The sequence below is a fragment of the Branchiostoma lanceolatum genome, chromosome 18, assembly GCF_035083965.1.
Source record: "Branchiostoma lanceolatum isolate klBraLanc5 chromosome 18, klBraLanc5.hap2, whole genome shotgun sequence".
Taxonomy (NCBI): Eukaryota; Metazoa; Chordata; class Leptocardii; order Amphioxiformes; family Branchiostomatidae; genus Branchiostoma; species Branchiostoma lanceolatum.
Genome location: NC_089739.1, coordinates 13,169,566 through 13,186,094, shown reverse-complemented (window position 1 = coordinate 13,186,094; position 16,529 = coordinate 13,169,566). Strand labels below are relative to the sequence as shown.

At 41.8% G+C, this 16,529-nt stretch overlaps 2 protein-coding genes across 2 annotated transcripts in view; both read left to right on the top strand.

Annotated features, from left to right (window-relative positions):
• Nucleotides 1–2,513, top strand: part of LOC136424013 (delta-like protein C) — a 31,229-nt gene extending 28,716 nt beyond the window's left edge. Inside the window, exon 13 of the mRNA XM_066412412.1 lies at nt 1,778–2,513. Within this exon, the coding sequence (XP_066268509.1) occupies nt 1,778–2,463 (686 nt within the window). The 3' untranslated portion in view covers nt 2,464–2,513. The remainder of the gene's footprint in view (nt 1–1,777) is intronic.
• A 5,677-nt stretch (nt 2,514–8,190) lies between these two features.
• LOC136424012 (uncharacterized) lies at nt 8,191–16,135 on the top strand. Its single transcript, XM_066412411.1, has 9 exons — nt 8,191–8,413; nt 9,958–10,065; nt 10,432–10,569; nt 11,526–11,735; nt 12,739–12,821; nt 13,404–13,456; nt 13,820–13,984; nt 14,586–14,675; nt 15,991–16,135. Exons 1-9 carry the CDS (start codon nt 8,191–8,193, stop codon nt 16,133–16,135), a joined length of 1,215 nt encoding a protein of 404 aa, XP_066268508.1.
• The last annotated feature ends 394 nt before the right edge of the window (nt 16,136–16,529 follow it).

Sequence of the window (16,529 nt, the reverse complement as noted above, 5' to 3'; positions counted from 1 at the left end):
CTTTCGAAACGTCTGTAAATAACAAAAATATGGTTGCATACTTAAGATAGAAAACTATGCTGAACACAAATCGTCGTTTGAATTCAAAGCGACACGATTCTGAGACCATATCAGCACTGCTTAGACGGTATTATGCCCAACCAAAAGTAAAGTAATACTTTATGTGAGATCCTACATAAATTACTAGATTTTTGTTCAACTTCACAACTACCGTTACACGTGTATGTAGACACACCGACACTAAAAATAGCAATGAGGGATGTCACTAACGACTGCAACACAATGTTTTCTTCCTTTTTTTCGTGATTCCTTCTTTTAGTTTAACTAATTCAGTCAATTACGTCCATCATAATTATCGGGATTATGCCAATGCAATTACATAAAGGAAATTGAGATGCCCCATGGGAACGCCAGATGGCGCAACTGTAGATGCTGGCATATCAGCTACTAAACCTCTACCAGGCTCAGATGATCGCTGGAAAAAAAGTAGATAATAATAATAATAACTTTCTTGCACAACAATTGTACAAGGTACAAAGTATGGCATTCACTGGTACATAGATAACATTCTATTAGGCTAACCAATCTATATAATACAATATTATGTAGTAGTCTATCTTATACAATATATTGGCCAATAGAGTAAGTAGTTAGCCTGTGTTTACACAAAGTCTCGCTGGCGGATGTTAATGACCCCCCCCCCCTGCGGTATCCGTCGGGCCGGCCGCTAGGAGCGCGATTTAGTCAGGCTAAGTGTAAATGCATTTAAGTTCGCGCGGTTTTTATTTCGCGCTAAGGCGAAAATAGAGTTTTTGCGGTGGTTTTAAGTTCGCGGCAGCGCTATAGTCACATACTGATACAGTATTGGACGAAAATGTTCGCGGCGGTTTTAAGTTCGCTGTGAAACTCTACTGTGAAACGGTCGCCACGAAAACCGCCGCAAACATAAAACCACCGCGAACATTTCTGCATTTACAGTAGTATGCTAAGCGAGTCTGCTGAAGATCCGTGGGTCGCCTATTGACCTTCTCTCCGTAGCCGACTCCCCAAGCATATTCACTCTATTTGGCCAATTTCTACTATTTTCCCAGCCATCCGCGAGACCTGGTAGTGGCTACTTATAATCCGAAACAGTGTCCAGGAATTTGTTTGGGGGAGGGGGTGGGGATTCGAAGCTTTTGTAAATTTTTGTTTTTCTTCAAGCATCTGTTTCGATGGGGGGGGGGGGGGTAGTAGTGGGCCAAATTTTTAACGCTGCTCTCCCTCCCGTGCAATAAAAATATTTGCCAAACCATGAATGAATGGTACGCAGGGAGGGGCAACGACACCGATTCTGAAAGGATAGCCCCGCCCTCATGCGCTCTGCGGCAGAGGTGCAGGGAGGGCAGCGCTAGCGTAAGAAATTCCGGCCACTACTAGCCCTCCGATTGAAATTTCTGCTTGAAGAACAAACTTTTGTGACAAGCAGGCGCCAAAGGCCTGACACAAGCACCGAAGGTGCGACCTTTCTGGGGCCATTCAGGGTATGCACCCCGCCAACTCGGAAAAAAAAAATTCCAACTCTCTGAAATGGCGTTTCCTACGTTTTTGAGAGGATCCCAAGGTAAGAAGAAGAAATTGTCGCTGACAACGCTGTCAAGAGAGGATGCATTGATTATTCTTTTCAGGTACCTCCGAGTGTGGGGGGAGGTCATCATACTCTTCTAGAGCTCGTTAAGTGCGTTAGGTTCTTTAACGTGCAGGGGTTTGACATTTGATCTTTCTCTCTTCATCCCAGGTCCAACCTCAGGCCAGACGCAAAACGATGCCCTTCCCATCATGCACATCATCCTGGCAGGCGTGGCAGGTCCCGCGGTGCTCATAACACTTTTCCTCGTCTACAAGTTTTACGAAAAACTCAAGAAAAGAAAGAAGACGAAACAGGTGGACGTCAAGCCAAAAACTACCGACCAAGACTCGGTAATTCCTGTAGATTCTACGAACGCCGCTTCCAACCTTTTAGTACCTACGAATCCATTGGATGTGAAGAAAGACCAACAGTTCATCAACACTTTGCAGAGACCTGTTGTGAACGGAGGGCGGCCATCTTTTCGACCGATCCAGTTGGTAGCAGCTTTCCCGGGGGCGAAACCCGCCATTACTGTCACACCACTCGAAAGTGCGTCTCAAAAAAACGCGACCCTTGTTACTTCATTCCAACAAGATGGCGGTAAGAACTTGAATAGCCTCACAATCCCTACACAAGGCAACCCTACGTCATCGCTTCGCCCGCAAACCCCTTCCCATCGGCCCTCATCGGGTCACGCCATCACTCTCCCATCAGTCCTTGCGCAGCAGAAGAAGCCCGCTACACCGCATGCGCAGACAGAAACCATGGTAACCGAGTTCGATGTTGACGATTTTGACGACGAATCTGAATCCGAGTTCGACGACGACGTAGACGAAGAGACTGTATATTCATGACGAGCTGAGAAAGGAAATAACAGACTGTTTATATCTTTAAGTATCGTATGAACTTGGAAAATATTAATCTTACATCTACGCTCAAGTAATTGCAGCGGGAGCTAAATATAGAATTCAACACGGGGTATTCCGTATCACCCGAGGTTCCAGCCTGACCGCGGGTATGATCGCTCGACGGCCGTATAGGTATTCGAATTTTCGACGGCGGCGCAACCGGCGCGCTCGAGATGCATTCGAAATATTCTATGGAAGCCCGTGTGACACAACTCTAGAACCTCATGTGATACGGATGGTTATCACACAGTCTGGAACACCCGTATCAGGCCCAGGCATGACATGATTTCTTTTATCTACGATTGATTCTAGACTGAAAATCTATTTGACAGATATTTTGACTGACTACGTACTTCTTTACTGAACTATCTCACCCCCTTTGTCTTTCTTCTTTACTTTAACAAACCTACCGACTAACGCATTTCAGAAAGACTATATGCTTTATATTTGACTGAAGACGACAACAGACAAAGTGACTAACACGGGCTTGACCATAGTGTAACCTACTAACATTTGTGTGTGATAACAGGCTAATAAAACTAGCATTCTGTTTACATTGAACGGATACTAATCAAACTGCATGCCACCTGACATAGATTTAACAACAGCTTAATTAACTAACTGTCAGTGAGAGAAGAGAAGCTAACCGATATCTGATTGCTAACGACTAACACTAGCATCCACGTGTGACCAAAGACAAGCTAACCAACTAACAGAGGTCAAGTACAAATCTCTCACAATGTTTTTGAGAACTATAAAACAGATTAATACTAACCAATAGAAATACCTATAGCTGATGAAAGCTAGCAGCTATATATAATATGCATGTGACGTGTGGCGACATTTATGAACAAGGAAGCTTGCTGGACTAACGGTAGCTAACTAATGCTTGCGCACGGAGAACACTTCGACTGCTTTGTTGGGCAACCGTTTTTCAATACTGAATGACAAGTACGTATAGACAAGTACGCACATGTACTGACCAAATAGCAAGAAACAGATTGCATTTTGTGTTTTCAACAACGCCAAATTACTAACGTACTAACTGACTAATTCACTTACCGATAGCGTCCCTATCTACATGGCATGCATTCATATTTGATTACATTCTTACTTCTAACCTTCTGAATGACTTCATGTGACTGATAACAGACTGACTGACTGACTTACTACACTCGACTGCTAATTGACTTACTGAATGTCAAACTTTTTTACTTTGACTGATAATCTACTTACTGACTGACAAACGGTCTGACTTGATGATGAAACATTCTTACTTCCACCCATCTGATAACTATCTTACTGACTTACTGACTGACAAACGTAACGTTCTTGCTTCCATCCGACTGTTAGCTGACTTACTGACTGTGATTCCATCCGACTGATAACTGACTTACTGACAGACAAACTTCCTTACTTCCCGATTGGTAACTGACAAACTGACTGACTAACTGACTTGACGTGACTGATAACAGACTGACTGACGGACTGAGTGACTTACTTCACTGGACTGATAACTGACTTACTGAATGACAGACTTCCGTACTTCACTCAGCTGATAATTTTCTGACTGACTGACAAACATTCTTACTTCCACCGACTGATAACTGACTGGCTGCATGACAAACGTTCAAACTAATATCTGACTTACTAACTGACACACTTTCTTACTTAAACCGGAATGATAACTGACTTACTCACTGACAAACGATCTTATTCTTATCCGAATGATAACTGACTAACTGACTGACAAACTTCCTTACTTCCACCGGACTGATAACTGACTTATTGGCTGGCTGACAAAAGTTCTTACTTCCATGATCCATCCGACTCATAACTGAGTTACTGACTGACAAACGTTCTTACTTCCACCCAAACGATTGCTGACTTACTGACTAACATCCGCCCTTACTTTTACCCGACTATTAACTAACTTACTGACTGACTGACTGCCTGAAAAACTTTCAAACTAATAACTGATTTACTCACTGTCAAATTACTTACTGACTGACTGACAAATGTTCTTACTTTTACCCGACTGGTACCTACCTGACTTACTGACTGACAACGGTCGGTATTTCTACCCGACTCATAAATAACATACTGACTCATAAGCGACTTACTGACAAGCAAACGTTCTTATTTCCTACTTCCCGACATATAAGTAACTAACTGACTGACAAACGTTCTGACTTCCATCCGACTGTTAACTGACTTACTGACTTACAAACCTTCTTACCTCCACTGATGGTTAACTAACTTACTGACTGACAAACGTCCTTACTTCTAAAAGATTGATTACTGACTTATTGACTGACAAACGCTCTTACTTCCATCCGACTAATAAATGACTTACTGACTGACAAACGTTCTTACTTCCATCCGACTAATAAATGACTTACTGACTGTGAAAGGTCTTTTCTTCTATCAGACTAATAACTGACTGACTTACTGACTGACAAACGTTCTTACTTCCACCCGACTGATAACTGACTTACTGACTGACAAACGTTCTTACTTCCATCCGACTGATAAATAACTTACTGACTGACAATGGTCGACGTCTTTTCTTCTATCAGACTGATAACTGACTGAGTGACTGACAAACGTTCTTACTTTCACCCGACTGATAACTGACTTACTGACTGACAAACGCTCTTACGTCCATCCGACTGATAAATGACTTACTCACTGACAAACGTTCTTACTTCCTAAATCCCGACATATAAGTGACTAACTGAAGGACAAACGTTCTTACTTCCATCCAACTGTTAACTGACTTACTGACTTTTACATGTTCTTACCGCCACGGACGGATAGCTGACTTGCTAACTGACAAACGTTCTTACTTCCACACAATTGATATCTCACTGACTGACTAGCAAACTGAACTGACAACTGACTTACGGACGGACAAACGTTCTAGATTTTACCCGACTGATAACTAACTTACTGACTGACAAACGTTCTAACTCTTACCCGACTGACAACTAACTTACTGACTGACAGACGCTCTAACTTCCATCCGACTGATAGATGACTTACTGACTGACGAATGTATTTTCTTTTACCAGACTGATAACTGACTGACAAACGTTCTTACTTCCACCCGACTGATAGCATACTAAATGACTGACAAACGTTCTTACCTACACCCGACTAATAACTGACTTACTGACTGACTCACTGCCTGACAATCGTTCTTTCTTCCATCGACATCGACATACTTAATGACTGACTGACAAACATTATCACTAGCGTCTATCCGACTGGTACTTACCCGACTTACTGACTGACAACAGTCGTATTTCTACCGCTTGATAACTAACTTACTGACTCATAGGTGACTTACTGACTGGCAAACGTTCCTACTTCCTACCTCACGACATATAAGAAAATAACTGATTGACAAACGTTCTGACTTCCATCCGACTGTTAACTGACTTACTGACTTACAAATCTTCTTACCTCCACTGACGGTTTACTGACTAACTGACTGACAAACGTCCTTACTTCCACACAATTGATATCTGACTTACTGACTGCCAACGTTGTTACTTCCATCAGACTTATAACAGACTAAATTAATGACAAACGTCATTACCTACACCCAAAACCTACACCCGACTGATAACTAACTTACTGACTAACAAACGCTCTGACCTTCACCTGACTGATAACTGACTTACTGATTGACAAACGCCCTTACTTCCACCTGGCTAATAACAGACTAACTTACAGACTGACTGACTGACTGGCTGGCTGAAAAACGCTCTTACTTCCATCCGACTGATAAATGACTTGCCGACAGACAAAGGTCTTTTCCTCTACCAGACTGATAACTGACTAACTGACTGACAAACGCTCTTAATTCCGCCCAACTGATAACTGACTTACTGACTAACAAACGTTCTTACTTCCACCCGACTGTTAACTGACTTACTGACTGACAAACTTTCTTATTTCTACCCGTCTGATGCCTAACTTACTTGCACCTGACTGATAACTGACTTACAGACTGATAACTGACGTACTGACTAACAAGCATTTTACTTCTACCCCACTCAAAATTGACTTACTGAATCCCAACTGACTTATTGACTGACAAACGTTCTTACCTCTACCTAACTAATAGGCAACTTACTGAGTGAACTTCTTGTCTTACTTACGAAACCGATAACTGACTTGATGACTGGCTTAACGAACGGATCGATACTGACACTGGCACAATTGACATTGTTTCTTTACAGCCATTTCTGTTAGCAGTTTATCCCCTTTGTGGGACTGTCTTTCTGACTAGCTAACCTTATGAGCTACACCGACTAGTTAATCTGAAAACCATGCTCTGTTGTCTTACATTGTTATCAGCTACATTTGACTGATGTTACTGACTGTTCTACTTAATGTTGGAAATTTTGTTAAATCTTTACTTGACCTACTGTTGACTGACTGACAACTATGACCCATAGATGCACTTAGTACTTCCCATATCTTCGTATAAATGATCATTGATGTACTTAGTTATATAATATGTAATTCTTGCTATTTCTCAGTCCCTACATATTTCAATTTTGGTCAAATAAGGACATAGCTATTTTAGTACAAGCTATTTTTGCAGTTATAATAACAGCTAAAAATTGTCAGACGTTTTGATAATGTAATCATATGTACACGCTAAGCATTACACATGCTTCAATAAATCTGCCAAGCCATGGAAGCGTAGTTTGTTTGCTTATTTTATCCTGACTGATGTTGACAGGATGTGATTAAAGGGTTTAAAACTGTTTGGTCTCTGTGTTTGCTCGTTCTAGTAGGCTGCATGCTTTAGGAAGAATCTTTTACCCAAGGAAAAAAGAATAAAGAACCATAACAAACTGGTCTGGTGATTTTTCAACATTCTTAGACATTATGAAAGGCCTAGCTTAAAACTTAACAATGATGTTTATACGGCCATCTGTGACACTCACAATGGCAAACATTTGTTAGGTTATTTATTTCACCAGGATATGTATGTCGCCTACCGGCAGTTTTCAATGATTCATCGGGAGAGAACAACGACATAGAATAAGATGATATCACTACAAAAGATTTAAGTGAAAACAAAGGTAGTTGACTAAAATAAAGAAGCCTAGCCAAGCAGATAAATAGAATTCGCAAATACCTAATGATGCAAATATATAAGGTGATTCAACACAACAGTAATGTATGTCCGTCCAGACATCAAGTCATAATAACAGAAAGTCAAACCGCGAGGATCTACTTAAATGTTGAGCACAGACAGTCTAGAAATCGCAATTATTCCCGGTCTTTTTTGTCTTGATACAAAAAAACATTGCCCGCCGATTACCGTACGAGATAGATGGTGAGGCATGAACCAGAAGATGGACAAAATGCCAAAGTCCGAAGAAAATGATGTAACGGTCAAAGGTCACTCTCCCTATCTCAGTATCTGGCACATAGAACAGAGGCGATCTTTTTCAGCACTGGCAACTGTGTTCTGAGCTACCAGCGTTTTAAAACTGTTTCAAAGACGTGCACCTTTTCGTTTTAGTAAGTGTACTATTTCTTGTCAAGATGATGATGACGTCGCCTTTCTTTGTAAGTTTTCTGGTCTGCTTTAGTTTCTGCGCATGCCCGGTTTCCTCGTCAGTAACTGTGAAGACTCTTGGAGCCATGAAAATAGCGGAACCGGCGTATCTACGCCTCGTCCCCAACGTCACCGCAAACAGGACAGTTTATGACCTTGTGATCGCGACCTTCAGCTCGGTACCCTTCACGGTAGACCACGTCCAGTATGTCCCGGATGTTGGCCGCCATCTTGACGACCCAGCCAATTGGAGCCCTCGTCTCATCACCAATCGTCCTCATTTTCCAAATGAGGTGAACATAGTTCCAGGTAGGCCGAGCTCGAGACTCTGATATAAACTTTGTTACTTGACGTAGCGTGCGTAGTTCAGTGGTTAGCGATCTTGCCCCGGGAACTATAGAAGCTCCGGGTTCGATCCCGGCTGTGTCGCTCACCCGACATGCACGCTACTGGAAAGGGTCGCAGTCTTTAGGACGGGACGTTAAGCTGCGCTCCACTGTTCATTGTGCTTGTCGAAAAGAGTTAAGAGAATATCCCAGGTACAATGAACCTGTAAATACTGTATATAGCGTCTATCTTCCTTGTCACGACCAGTGGAAGATTAGCTCATCTGTTCATTGAGTTCATTTGAGCTAAACTGGTTCGAGATCCCTTCCTTTTCCTTTGTTCCCATACGTGCTATTGTTTTCATTTTTTCCCAGCGACATCGTTAGCAGAAAGTGGAAAGTTGTCCTACTTCTCAGTAGCTACTATTTTTTTTCACTTGCTACTTATTCCTTGGCAACCCAGATATCTCCACCTGTCTGTCTACACCCACCTAAATTTCTATAAATGTGACCTTAATTTGAGTCTGAAAAACTTAAATGTAATGTGACATATTACAGTAGAAAATATGCGAATTGTTGTGAAATGTTTCGGAGATGATCATCGTCAAATCATGTGAATAGTTGCATGAATTTCTACAAACAAATGAGGCGAAATGATTTTTGATTGACAGAAAAAGGGGAAAAATTGTCTCGGAAGAAGCCACAATTTAACGTACAGTGAGCAAATAGGGCAAGGGCACACCTGAAAATGTCAAAATTGCAGCGTCAAACGTCCTGGGTGGTCAGTATCCTACATTCTCTATTAACATTTCCACCAAAATCTCATGTACTTTAAGAATGTGCTGTCTTGTCTTTGTCAACAGGGCTAGCCCTTTTTAATAGCAACATGCTAGTTTGCCAGCCCTGTCTGTGTGTAATGTACAGCCGAACCAATAAATGAAAGACAAATGAATACTTTTATCTGATGTTACGTTATTTTTCATTGTTTGGCGTTTTTCTGCAGAAGTCATATCAAGATCATATCTATACTTCTTTGTCGCATGGTGGAATAACCCGAGATGACAGTGAGCTAACAGAGCGGCCTAAACTATAACCGGAGTTCCTATCAGGCTGAAACAACTCTACTCTTCTCTACTCTACTCTACTCTACTCTACTCTACTCTACTCTCCTCTCCTCTCCTCTCCTCTCCTCTCCTCTCCTCTCCTCTCCTCTCCTCTCCTCTACTCTACTCTACTCTACTCTACTCTACTCTACTCTACTCTACTCTACTCTACTCTACTCTTACTCTACTCTTACTCTACTCTACTCTACTCTACTCTACTCTACTCAACTCTACTCTACTCTACTCTTACTCTACTCTTACTCTACTCTACTCTACTCTACTCTACTCTACTCTACTCTACTCTACTCTACTCTACTCTACTCTACTCTACTTTACTCTACTCTACTCTACTCTAAGCTACTCTAATCTACTCTATACCCCTGGTGCTTCTCTTCATATCTTTGTATATTGTTCTTTACTGCAGACGATGTTTTCCAGCAACCCGGTGTTCTAAGTGTTGCTAGCGGCTTCTTCTCTCCGACAAAGACCCACGGGTCGGTGGACCTCCTGCAGGGATGGGCGAAACAAGAAGGTTACAAAGTCTCTATCTACGGATGACAAAGAAGAATATATTATTTAAAATAGACCTTGAAGCCGTATTAGTAATTGCAAGAAATGAATGAATAAATCAAGAAAGAAACACCATGTAATAAAAAAAACACGCTACTAGAATAGCTGAATGAAAAGTGCTATGAAATCAACCGCTGTACAACAAACTGCGCAAAGACGACGCTAAATAGAGGGCTTTGGATTTTTTTGCTGACGTGAGGTCAGAATTTACCAAATTTCTTCTCCTTTTTCTTTCTCTTCTTTCAAATCCATGCACATTTATTTCTCCTTGTCAAAATGACGCAAGCATAAATTTTACATTCAACAATGTCACCTTTTTTTCTGGAAGTTTCTCCGGTGACGATCTCGAGCCAGGCCTCGGGGGAGGAGTGGTTCTACCACCGAGTGGAGTGGGCCGACATGAACGGTGACGGCAGGAAGGACGCCATCACAGCTAGGGCCAACTTCAACCCACTGGATCAACTCGGTTTGTTAAAGGAACCCAGAGCATTTTATGAGGCTTGAAAACTGGAGATATTATAGTTGCTGTAATCTTTATGAAACTGACATCTAATGCCACTGTTAACCACATTTGCGTGCGGATTTCTTATTACAAGTGCTCAAAAGCGGCACAGAAATAAGCTACATAATGATTTCTTTAGTTTCACGCGCCTAGTGTAAATTGACCGATACCATAGCCCCACCCACCTCCGTCAAAACGTAGAAATACAAAATTAAAACATAAAAATGCAAATATTTGATGGACATGCAGTCACTCTCTCATTGGCAGAACCGCTAATTCTGATGGACAGTCAGGATCAGACACTACGGCTTGGATTTTCTATCAATTCTCACCACACAACGACATCGTATCTTTGCTCCTTCTGTCGATATGTAGTGGTATAGTGTTCTTGAAACTTACTATGTGTAGGAAAGACTAGAAATTGGAGTTTTTTATTCAAGTTTCTAGCCTCATAAAATGCTCTGGATGCCTTTAAACATAGCGTGTTTGTATATGTGTGGCGTCAACCGTGTGGCTAGGCTCGAGCTCGCGGACACGAGGACTAGAAGGCATGCGTTCGACTCGCGGCGTCCCTCTCTAGATGTTGTGCCCTTGGGAAATGAACTAGTTTCCCACTTCACCTAGGTTGCTACCTGACTTCGGTTGGGGAGGTACATCATGACGGACTAGACTTATGTCATGGTGACGTCATCACAAAAGCCTAAATCACATGGCTCAGAGACTCTTTAACAAGTGTATGGCAAGGAGTGTCTTTTTTAAACAAAGACTATACTGCTTGTGCTTCAAAGCAGTAGTGGAAAACGATAATGATATCACAGTACAATTTATTATCTAATACGCAATAAACTGAGACTGTCACAATAATGTAAGGATCATATATGTGTCTTTTTAGTTAAAGTTTTTGTTTTCAATGCCAGCAGGTGTAGAAGCGTCCTCAAAAAGTCAACTGGTATGGTTCGAACAACCATCGTCCTACCCGGCGTTGTCGCCATCTTGGAACGGTCACGTCATTTCCGATTGCGCTGATTTGTTCTTCCGGTCGGCAAATTTGATTGTTGGCGGGAAAAACAAAACTGTCATCTTCAGTGCCGGGTACTTCAGCAAGAAGCTGTGTGTGACCTGGACAGAAGGTTAGCATTTGCAAACTTATGTAAAGAAAGGATAAAGGTCAAGGGTTAAAGCTTACTATGAAGCAAGTTGGGTGGTTTAATGTTTAAATGTTTCTATGATTCTTCTATAAATCGGACTCGGAAGTGTAAGGATGAAGGTGTTTATCTTCTCCACACATCGCTCTTTTTTTCGGTAAAAAATGTAAATGCAAAACATTTCATTTTATTTCATCTGGGTATTTTCAGATCTTTTTGTGCGCTCTTAAAATGTGTAAATGCCAATGTTTCTTAAATTTGCCGCCTTTAGAAATGTTGATAAGATACAGGCAAGTTCCCGCCAAATCTAGGACACGTGTTAGGATAGACTCTAGGGACCTCAGCACATGGAAAGAAAATAGGCTCACTCTGAAGAGAGGGACAGGCTTTCTCACAGGGAGAAAGAAGGATTTAGGCTTCCCACAGGGGGAAGAAATCAGGACTTCCTTGCCGGACAAGCAGGAAGAAATCAGGCTCTTCACTGGGAGGAGAAAGACAAGTCAAGAAAGGATAGAGGACTGGGTCAGAAAGGTTGGGAGAATTGACCAGTTTTTACGGTACTTATCTGGACTTTGAAGGTACTTATCTGGACTTTGAAGGCACTTATCTGGACTTTGGAGGCACTTGCCAGGATGCATGGACAATTGTTGGATCGCTATTCAACTTGGATTACTGCGACATCCACTCGGAACTTTGAACTAATCATACAACTCGGACTAACTTCAAGATTCCACACGAGGAGGCTTTCATCACAATCAAGAACTGTACCGGGACTTGCATTAGTCAGTAGACTCAGGCGGCATATATGTAATCACGGTGAACTACTAACTCTTCTTAATTAAACCATCAAAACGCAACCTTCCGACTCCGTTCATGTTGCCATCAAACCAGGTAAGACCAGTTAATTCCCTCTCCTAACTTGCTGGCCGGCGGTGTCAAGTACAGGGCAAGTCACCGCGCTAACAAAATGTGTTCACTTTTTATTCAGATCAGAACGGAGATTGGAGTGACGAAACAAAGGTCAGAACGAAGACAATAGATGATGAGCTGGGAGTATACTTCTCTGTGGAGGTAATCATTAACAGAACTTTTTCAGTTATTACTGTTACAACTTTTTCCGCCACTCGAGTCAACTTAGGACCCGGGCCAGCTGGAACAGACTTGCACACACACACCGAGACAAACAAACAAACAGTCCAAAAACGTAAGATATTCCTCCGTTTTTACGGATCCAAAATACGTACACTTTTTCTTAGAAGAAGATTGTGCTAGGGAGCGCTATTTGAATATAGCCTTTGTGTCTACCAGAATCTCATTCAGCACTAAGGACAACACCCTAACTGACGAAATACTGTCACATTTGTCATTTGTCATACGATTTCTAGTGAGACTGTTCAACAAGGATCTAAGGCAACCGTTTCAGCTACAAGACAGCTGCATTTTTTACGACACACCCACGAATGCTGTCATTTTGCTGTCGTGTCGTGTCGTAAGTTGAAGTTGAAGTATCGGACACTAATTGTGACTCGGCCCTGAAATACAAATTATGTGCATATCCTTGCCTTCTTGAGTCCACTCCTGTGATATTATGTTATTGTTTATGTTATGTCGACTTTTTTTATTTTGATAAAAAATTCTACTTGCTACTCACAGGTCGCTGACATGAATAGCGACAGCAAGCTGGATCTTCTGGTCACAGTTAACAGGTCAGAATAGGTGTACGGTCCGTTAAAATGGCTGTTGCTAAATACTTGTTACTTCCTAGGATTTGTTAACATTTGTGTCATTTACGCTTGAGGTTATTTTGATTCTGATTTTTTTTCAGATTCAAAGAAGAAGACGTAAAATAACCAAGTTAAAAATGTGCTGTTGGTTTACCATTTCTTGTGTGTTCAGTAATTTGTTCAACCTTCCTGGTCTCTTAGACTTCATAATGAAGGCAACTTTTTTGGTCCGCCTTTTTTTGCGCACACGCATTAGTTTTGGGGTGCCCAGATGATGTTATCCATATAATCAAATGAGCATGGACTTACATACGTTCTGTCAATAACACTGTCTACAATATCTAGTCCTGACAACGGCACGGTGCTTGTGTACGAGATCCCCGATGACGTCACGAAGGGACCCTGGGAACGACGCGTCATCTCGGACGGTTTCAGCGTCCCGGGTCTGTTCAAACAGGGCAAAGGGTCGCCTGGGTTCGCCGTCCCGTTCTACCCTTTTGTAGCGAACAGGTGAGAGGAACACATAACATTCTTCCTTCTTAAAGGTTTAACAATGTCCAGAACTCTTTTGTAGCGAATAGGTGAGAGGAACACAGAGCATTCTTCCTTCTTAAAGGTTTAACAATGTCCAGAAGTTGTTGCCCATTTAGCAAGTTGATAAGGGACTTTTTCTAAGCATAACCCCCTCCCCCCACTCCGTGAACACTATGTCGTATCCAGTCGTTTTCTACCCCGTAATCGTTTTAAGGGTTGGATTTTGAGACATTTTTTGGTGTTTGTGTGTATGTGTGCATGTGTGTGTGTGTGTGTGTCTGTGTGTGTGTGTCTCTCTCTCTCTGTGTGTGTGTGTGTGTGTGTGTGTGTGTGTGTGTGTGTGTGTGTGCGCTCGCGTGTGTATGTGTGCGGGTACCTGGTGCATGTGTGTGTGCGTGTATGTGTGTATGTGTTCGTGTTTCTCCGTATGCGTGAAGGTGTTTGTTTGCACCCTTTTAATGTCCATTTCTGATCCATCCACTGGCCTGAACCCACCCATCTCCTCCCCGTCATATCTGGTGTGTTTATCATCTTACTATCATGAGATAATAACGTCTCTGTTATATCTCCACATCAGCACAGGGAAGCCTTCTATCCTTGTGTCGGGGTACGACGACGGACATGCCTACATCCTCTCACCGGCCAGTCAGAGCCCCACGGATTGGAGGTACACTTTTTTTACAAACCTACCTACCTACCTACCTAGTCCCTTGACCTCCGGGTCGTTGGGGGGACAAGGTAGAAATGAAAATGGACATCTGACTCCAGGCTCGTCTGTTTCTTGCAGCAGTAAGCCTTTCGGCCAGGCTAAGGTACATCCACTCTGCGATGTCTAGGCCTATGTAAAACTAGGCCTATGCAAACTGTTAGGTTTCGTTTCTGAGAACACCTATGATACTGGCGACAAAGTCTCGGAGCGTTGTATGTGCAACTATATGATGTAATTTCCTTAAATTCCGCTAGATGCCGTTCTTCAATCTAAATTCAATACAAATATTGATTATCCAACATGTAAGGAACCACTGAGAATTACACTTTATTAAACTATATAACGTTACCGTCTGCGCATTTGTCTCTCACCTCATCTGGTTCCAATTACTTGGACCAGAAGGCCCGAGTTCGTTGCCGGGTAGGACACCTCTGGACAAGAGGCGCATTGTGTCATCCCAAAGACTTTATAAATATGGTACATACTTGTGAAACAGTATGGAAGTTAAACACACTCCACTGCCAGTGGACTAGCCCCCTGCTACAGTGATTGAACAACAGTGTGGCCCAGGGCTATAAAACGGAGATGGGCACCGCCCTATACATCAATAATGGTGTGGGAGGATTTTAACTAAAACTATATACCAGTCCAAGAAGTAGACTGTTATCACTTCTTTCGAATATCATGATAGATCTACATCAACACAATGACGGTACACTACACAATGTAAAACTGGAACATTTTAAAAATTGTTCACACTTTGAATTACTGATTGTACTTGTAGGTTTTCGTGATTTATTGTACACAACTGGAGATTTGGAGGAAATGGCTTGTCATGAAAATTTGACTTTTTTGCCTAATTGTCAATTAACAAATATGAATAATATAAAAAATACAAATCATGGCAGAAAGTGCTTAAATCGATTGTATGTAACTCCGGTAAACTGCCGCATAACAAGACAGAGATATTAAATTCAATATGATATTGTCCTGCCCTGTTCATATATCTATGTAGGCCAATTTATATACAACTCAATGCAATAACGAGACATTGTTTTACATTTTTGACACAGAATACTATCATCGTCATCATTACATTGTATACTGTTTTAGCCATTAGATCGATTGTTATTCATGTTATAGATAAGTTCTTTGAAATTGTTAAATATTAGAAATAGTCGATTGTTATGTATCTACTAATTGCCATACATTGTACCCGTTACAATTGTCGCGCAATAATTTAAAAGTTCTTCTGTTCCCGCGCTTTTCTCAGGTACGAGCGGACGTCCTTTCACGCCGGGCACGGTGTGATCGGGAACGGGTTCCAGCTAGGCGATGTGGACGGGGACGGGACACAGGAGCTCTTCCTGCCGTGCTACAGTGAGGGGCAGGTTTTAGTCTACCAGGTCATACCTTAGGGTTAGGAAAACATCTTGTGTACATGTATACATTGTCAAGCAAGCCCGAGTACTATAGTATAGTCAGAAAATGCGACTAATTTATAGTCTACCAGGTCCTGCCTAAGGCATAGGAAAGATATCTTATTTACATGCAAGGTCCTTGGCACATGTATAAATTGTCAAGCAAGCCCAAGAACTATAGTATAGTCGCAAAATTTGACTAAGTTATAGTCTACCAGGTCCTACCTTAGGTATAGGAAAAACATTCTATGTACATGTATACATTGTCAAGTAAGCCCGAATACTATAGTATAGTCGCAAAATTTGACTAAGTTATAGTCTACCAGGTCCTGCCTTAGGTATAGGAAAACATTTTATGTACATGTATACATTGTCAAGCAAGCCCGAGTAC